The sequence below is a fragment of the Punica granatum genome, chromosome 5 (assembly GCF_007655135.1).
Source record: "Punica granatum isolate Tunisia-2019 chromosome 5, ASM765513v2, whole genome shotgun sequence".
In the NCBI taxonomy this organism is placed as follows: domain Eukaryota; kingdom Viridiplantae; phylum Streptophyta; class Magnoliopsida; order Myrtales; family Lythraceae; genus Punica; species Punica granatum.
Genome location: NC_045131.1, coordinates 15,794,506 through 15,801,814, shown reverse-complemented (window position 1 = coordinate 15,801,814; position 7,309 = coordinate 15,794,506). Strand labels below are relative to the sequence as shown.

The following is a 7,309-nucleotide window of genomic DNA, read 5'->3' as shown; positions in this document are numbered from 1 at the left end:
ATACTTGCATCCTCACCATAAAAAGAAATTATAATCATAATACTCGATTATGGGAAATCGGGAAATCGTGACCACGAGGCATGTACATGTGTGCCCTCGTGCTGTCGACATTTTCCATCATCATGTTATTTCCCATTCAATTACCATATCAGATGAGACGAGACATCCAAAACCTGTATCGACCAATCACCAACATTACTTATCAAATGACCAATCTTTTTTTTTCTTATCAAATGACCAGTCATCAACACATATTGGGTTATGATTTAGAGGCGCACGAAGAAAAAGAATATATATATATATATATATATATATATATATATATATAGTTGGGCTACTGTTGAAATTATGTCAACATTGACGAGGTCGTTGCCTCCTAAATATCTCGACTGTTTACTGCAAAATCATACGTGATCGAGGATGTTACATATTCTCGTGAAATTAATCACAAGAAAGTACACTTTAAAATGATAGCCCAAGGTGAATCATGTGCCAACGTTAGAGATGTTCGGGCTTGCACATGACAATGTACGCGCGCGCATGTGTATTAATGTCTGCAAACATGCATTTACATACTATTTAGAGGCGTGCCCAATTCCATGCGTGATGCACACGTAGTGGAGCTATCGAATGTCTTTAACATGATCCACGAGTGAGATACCAGTCCAACATGACCCCACGGCTTTGGAGGGGTAAATAGCTCGGCAGATATTTTAGATCGAGAGCTGGGACTGTATTAACAACCAAGATTGCTATTTTCTCCTACGCGCTAAAGAGTGAACGAAATTGGCAAATTGCATGGCTAAGCATTGATTTTGCAGCTAACTAACAAGAAAATATTTCCTTTTTTGGGGTATACAATTTGGCAAGTTCGTTCTTTGTGTATAACTTCTTTGATTGAGACTAAGGCAGTCGGCATTCGGTCGCCTCTACGACAAGCCCACATCATCGTAGGCCTCTGTTACTTCCCTGCAGGACTCTTTGGAGCTCAGTCGAAATCCCTTGCAAGCTGGCGGGCTTTCTGATAACCCCTTTGATCCCGACTTGCGAGCACCTCTCCCACACATCCTCCTCCCCGCTTGTTGTCAAGGCAACTATCACCGGCCAGTTCCGGCTCCTGAACTTCCTTATTCCAGCTGCCACCTCAAACCCATCCATCTCCGACATGTGGAGATCCAAGATGACAACCTCAAACTGGGAACCACTACCACTGCCACCTGCCCTTATTGCATTGAGGCACTCGATGCCCGAACCGCTCACAGTGGAGACGCGGCATCCAAGCTTTTCGAGCAACTTTGCTGTGACCACCCTGTTGGTGTCATCGGTCTCGGCTAACAACATTTTAATGCCTCTGAGGTGGGAGTTGGAGCTTGTATTATATTCTGATGAGGAGTCACGAGGTTCGAAGGTCGATGACTGCCAGATGTGAAGCCGGAGGAGAAGGGTCATACTCTGGGCAAATCCCTGTGGGTTCGGGACCACCCAGATGTTGCCTTGCATCAACTGCAGAAACGGTGTCATCAAACAGTATGTAAAAAGAAAGCTAGCTAATAACTGAAATATCAATGAAAAAGAGATCGGGACAAAAATGCGGCAATGTCAAGATTTCCAATTTCTCCAAAAGAGAAACGTAAGGAGAAAAACAGAAAATTGCACAAATTCCTTTCCCAGTTGTTGAGGGAACATTCGCCCAAAACATTCACCAGAAGAGACGGTTCAATGCTAGGCTGTAAACCATTATCAGTAAAATTTCCATGACACAGAGAGACAATAATGAGATACTCTTTATGACCAGTGGGGAACTGATCAAAAGGATAAGCAACTTCAGCAACTGATTCCATTCCGGTGATGACTTATCAATGAGGTTAGTACGACTGCAGTGGGTAAGAACAATTGGCTACAACTGGCTAATTAGCTTAAGCAAGTAAATGTTTGTCTAATTTAGAAATAATAGGTCAATGGCGTTCAAAAGTTTAATGTAATGTAACCAGTTTTTATCCTATGAGCAGCAAAGCATTCAATATGTGCTAAGCAACGCATGTCAATCGTGAAGACCCCTTGTAATTAATTACCTGCACCAGCCTTTTGCAGATGCTGAAGCTCAATCCCTCCTCAACCCCGTCGCTGTTGTACCTCCTACCTCCAAGCTGCACCCTCGAGACTGAGCCCTCCTTCGGAGAGATGTTATTGCTAACCCCAACTTCAAACCTGATGTAAACATCACCTTCCGCTGAGCTCGATCTCCAGGTAGCCCACCAGAGATGATGATCACCGGCACCCCCTCCTCCTACCCCTTTAGTCCCGCTCTCCGAGAAGATACGCAGTGTAAGTAACCCTCCTTGATTACTGTCTGTCAGTAAATTTCCTACCATGTGCAGGATGACCTGAAAGATCCGCCTCTCGTCTCCCATCACAAGGTCGGGCAGGGATCTATCAACCTCAATTAAGAAGCCAAAGCCCTTGTATATGCACAGACATTTCGAAAGTGAGGCCGCTTCCCTTATCATAGCATGCAGGCGGAACGGCTTTACATCCAGAGGGAACCTATTTTGCTCCTATTATAATGAATTTTAGGAAGACATTTCAGACTCTTGCGATATGGTAAATAAGGAAAACTATCGGGCCTGTTCAGTTAAAAGACAGTTCCTACGATGACAAAAAAACACTTGCATTAAGTATTGCAACATCGTGCAGATGTTTCAACGCCAACGAGGAACCGTTTTAGAAGCAATGTAGCATAGGCTTCCTTCAAAGTAAATAAACAACATGAAGCCTAAACAGTTTCTCTAATCTTTGGTTCAACTTTTCCAAAGCCAAATGGATGAACTTGAGTAACTTATTTATGTGCAAATTCGATCTATTTCCTAATTATGCGGAGTTATGTTTTGATTCAAATAAGTACCTTTGGCTTCACCTTTGCCTGCTCTCTATAATTCCCAACTAATGTAACGGTTCAAAAATTACCTTTCCCCGGATGTCCATGGCGTCATTAATCAGTGTGGAGAGGACATTCCCAGTCCTCGACATTGCATCAAGTATGGTCCTCTGCTCGTGGCTCAGAGTCCCATCCTCGCGCAACAGTGACAACAGCCCCGAAATAGTGTGCATTGGCCTCCTCAGCCCATCATTCATCACCTTCTGAAATGAGCTCCTTGCCTGACTCGCCATCATTGCATCCCTCTTCGCCTGCTGCAGAGCCCGGTTCTGCTCCTCAAGCTTTTCCCTCATAAGCTGTGACTCCTCAAGGACTGCAGCATGGGAGATCGCCACTGCCACCTGATCGGCCACCACCTTGAGATGCAGCATTGAAGATTCCATTTTGTGATTTTGGAAACATTTATGAATATATAATCGAAAAACATTCTATCTGGATTTTTACTAGTTTTGTTTTCATTTGATCTGTGTGAGGGTGTGATTATAACTCCAATCTATGAACCTGATAGATATTTTCTTCGGGTGGTCGGTGCACTTCAATCATGTGTATTCATTAACTAAGCTGATGCCCAACATATAAATGTTCCTCCTTCAACAAATCCTTGCTCGATATTTACCTTGACAATCTCCAGCTCCTGATTGGTCCAGGATCGAGGCTGTCCCGAGGGAAGAACCAATACTAATATCGCATAACACGTCTGGATGAGCTCAGGGGTCCCACCCTTGAAGTTGGACACCCTCAGCATCGGCACTCTGATAGCAGCCACAGGACCTGCCTCCCTCAACTCTTCTCCAGTGCTGCCGGAGATGAGCGCAGACTCAGGATTCAGAAGAATCACGTCATCACTCATTTTTATCCTCACAATGTCGGGATCAGTGATTGGTATCGTGAAGCAATATGAGCCAGCATAGTTCCTCCCTCGCAGCTCATGAGTCAGGTTCATCTCGGTCCTGCCCTCATTGGGCATCCAAACTGCGCAGTTCTGCAGCCCCAAAGTCTTGGACAGCTCGACCAGAGTCGTGTACAAGATCGTGTGTCGATCGAGGGACTTCCGGATCTCCTGCGTGAGCATCCTCACGTGCAACCCAGCCTCTCTCTGTTTCATTATGATCCCCACCTCTCTCCCGAGATCCCACGCCTTCTTCTTCAACATAAATTCCCTCACCTTCACTTTCAGAAGCAGAGGGATCAGGGTTATCAGAGTTATTGCGGTGGCGCAAGACACGAGCGCGGTGAGGATCTTGAATACCGTGAGCGCGAGCATGAGCTGGAACGGGTGGTGGACGTAGGTCCAGCCATTCAGCAGATGAGTCATCCCACAGAGCACGATGAAGGCAATGAACTCGAAGAGGACCCACTTGAAGGGGACATTGGAGCAGCTCACGAAGTACAGGAGCTCAATCGGGATGGAGAAGTAGGCCACCGCGATCAAGAAATCACTCACTCTCTGGCACTCCAGGATGCTCTCAATGCTCCACAGGCTCCCCTCATCATCACAGTTACACCTTGGAAAGCCGCTATCAGCCGCCTCCGATACAGAACTACCGAGCAACAGGGCAATCCAGACCCCGATAGCTACAACTCCTTTCGACATTGCCCTCGAAGCAGAGGACTCGGGTGATTTAATTCAGTCCATCCCAAGATTCAGCAGTGATCTTTTACAAAGAAGCTCCCTGGCCTGGCAACCAGACCCCATTAGGCTTAAGTTGCAGTAACCCATATGACGAAGGAGGGAAAGAGTTCACCAAAATCTAATCTGCAGCACATAGAGAAATTCCTTCCCCTTTTACAAAGAATAGTTTAAGGATGTGAATCTATCAAGGCTAAGCTTAGATACATTGTATCTCCCAAAAGAGATAACTTTGACTAAAAATATATTAAGAAAGACAAAACACACAGTGGATTAAGAAATTTCTTAGGACTAAAATAATGCCACAATGCAACCCTCCCCTGACACAGAAATACAAAAATCTAACTGGGGAACGCAGAGGAGTTGATCAAATAAACCCACCTAAAACCGCCCACAAGATAGAACTCGACGGGAATATATGAAGAACTGTCCGCGTCTGAATCCTCCTCCTCCTCCTCCTCCTCCTCCTCCTTCTACTTGGGTAAACTGTGATGCGGAAAATTTTGGATTTTTTTCACAAGCCTGAGATGGGGTTTGTAGGGGTGCCCAGCTTCAGATCCTTCTCCATTAAAGCTGATGTCCGTTCACATATATATAGAAGGACCCGATACAGTCCCTCCATTGATGACAGCCTCTCTCTCTCTCTCTCTCGGGGATATATAACAGACAAACGTACAAGAAAAGAGTGGGCTTTTGGGTACAAATACAGCCCCCCCAAGCCAGAAGCAGCAAATCCCAAGAAGGAAACTTGAATGAAAAGACGAAAACTTTCCCTTTTGGAAATACGGGGGAAGCCGCGCCACAGTGTGATGGAAAATCACTACGAGAATGAACAGGGCACCTCGCTCACAGTCACAGATTATCAGCCGCCCCGCATCCCTCGTTCAAAACCGCAGCGAAGAAGAAAAAATGGAAAAAAGAAACCCACCAATGGAATGGCAGTGTAACGTAATAATGTAGCTTCATCTTTCTCTCTCTCTCTCAATGTCTTTGCCTTTGTCTCCCTGTCTATATGTCAAATTCATTCAACCCGAGAAACAAAAATCGTTGAAATCCCCGTAAAAGAGAAGTCTTGAGAGGAACGGAAGCGATTCGGGTGGTTGCGCCGTTTGTTTTGCAGAGAGGAAAGGGAAAGAGAGACAAGTGGAAAGAGGAGTGAGGAAGACGAGAGAATTCTTTGAGTTCAGATTATTTCATTTTATTTTATTCCACTCCAAGTAATTAAATAATTATAAATTGTGCATTTCTTCGAAATTTAAAAGTATTTTTAGATGTGTTTGGGAGTATAATGGATGTTCAATGAGTGTTTTTTTCTAATGATTTTTATAAGTAGATATTGTGTGATTAATTATTTTAAAATTATAATTTGATTATTTTTAAAGTTTAAAAATGCGATTTTCTTAATAGATTAATGATTATTTAAAAACTGTTTGATTATTTTCTATTTTAAGAATTTAATTACAACAGTTTTAAATGATTACCTCACAAATATTTTAATTTATTTTGAAATTAAAATTTACTTTTCAACAATTATAATTCGATATTTTTACGTCAATTGTAATACTCCCAACCCAAGTCTTATTTGCATACTTCTGATATCTCGGGTATTATCGTTATTCAACATTAGTTAATTGTGTGTATCTAAAGCACGGAATCGCTCAAAACGTGGGATTGGTGGACAAAAAATGAGGTGGTGACTGGCGAACGGGTGCATAATCATGAACGCGACTGTCGGATCAAAGGTAACTACGTCGCCAACGACATTGATCACACAAAGTCTCATGCAATGAATTTAATCATCGGGGGACGGATTAGTCTTAATCTATCTGTCTCTGCGGGTGAGGAAGTAAAGAATTGATACGGCAAGTGGGGCCCACCGTTCTTACATGAAGAGTACTTGGACGCTCTTTTGAACCAAAACGTCCTCGTCAGAGTCCAAAAGTATTTGTTTCTCTCTCTCTCTCTCTCTCTCTCTCTCTCCGGCTTCTCTTTCCTATTGGGAGAAAATATCTGTTTCCACTTCCAATTTTTTCTCCCTACCTTCTGCATTTTTAACGAATAATATATCCAACACCAAGAAGTTTAGTCTAATAATGAAGAATTTAAGTATTCATTCGATTTCGAATTCGAAATTCCTTGAAGCTACCGGAGCACTTTTGATGTGATTATCCGTTTCGTACACCGCCGAAATTCACGAAACCTCGAGAATCAATCGGACAAAACCCGAATACCTTAGATTAGAAAAAAAAAATGCATAATATATACAAATTATTTTATCCGCGCAACTTATCAATAATAAATATTAATATATTTATTGTTTGATTTAATTTACTCAAAATAGACAATTTGTTTATTATTATAAAATTTAGACTTAAATAACTTTTAAGTTACCAATTAATAAAATATATAAAATAAATAAATAAATTATTCCTGCTATTTAACTATTAAAATACTTTATTTGTATTTTTGTGGATAAGTGATAACACTTTTGAGGATTAAGTGGTAATACTTTATTTATATCAAAGTTAACATAATTTTTTTATTCTTTATATTTTCAACTAGAATTTTTAAAAAATTTTACATTGAAACTAAAGAAAAATATTTCGTTATTCTAAATTCACTTTGCATATTATAGACGTAATAAAGCATTCCTAGAATTTAAGGAATTCAATTTAAATTAATATAAATTTACTTATGTTGTGTTTGGTTTTAGAGTTAAATAGAGTTGGGTTATGGTTTTAATT

The 7,309-nt window shown here is 41.6% G+C and overlaps 1 protein-coding gene across 3 annotated transcripts; it reads right to left on the bottom strand.

The window, feature by feature from the left end:
- Positions 1–732: 732 nt before the first annotated feature.
- LOC116207573 (ethylene receptor 2) lies at positions 733–5,709 on the bottom strand. Of its 3 annotated transcripts, none has more exons than XM_031540571.1 (5): positions 4,947–5,706; positions 3,552–4,691; positions 2,965–3,291; positions 2,073–2,555; positions 733–1,503 (listed from the first exon to the last, which is right to left on the bottom strand). In XM_031540571.1, the coding sequence occupies exons 2-5, from the start codon at positions 4,527–4,529 to the stop codon at positions 946–948; spliced, it is 2,346 nt and encodes a 781-aa protein (XP_031396431.1). In that variant the 5' UTR covers positions 4,530–4,691; positions 4,947–5,706; the 3' UTR covers positions 733–945. The 3 variants fall into 3 exon arrangements, with proteins under 3 accessions (XP_031396431.1, XP_031396432.1, XP_031396433.1); XM_031540572.1 differs by having other exon boundaries at positions 3,552–4,613; XM_031540573.1 differs by having other exon boundaries at positions 2,965–3,276; positions 3,552–5,709.
- Positions 5,710–7,309: the final 1,600 nt, after the last annotated feature.

Excerpts from the sequence above, each read along its gene's own strand:
- LOC116207573 (XM_031540571.1), bottom strand. The coding sequence starts at position 4,529 with ATGTCGAAAGGAGTTGTAGCTATCGGGGTCTGGATTGCCCTGTTGCTC. Across the intron at positions 2,556-2,964 it reads CCATGGACATCCGGGGAAAG|GAGCAAAATAGGTTCCCTCT; the intron begins GTAATTTTTGAA and ends TCATTATAATAG. Across the intron at positions 1,504-2,072 it reads TCTGCAAAAGGCTGGTGCAG|TTGATGCAAGGCAACATCTG; the intron begins GTAATTAATTAC and ends CCGTTTCTGCAG.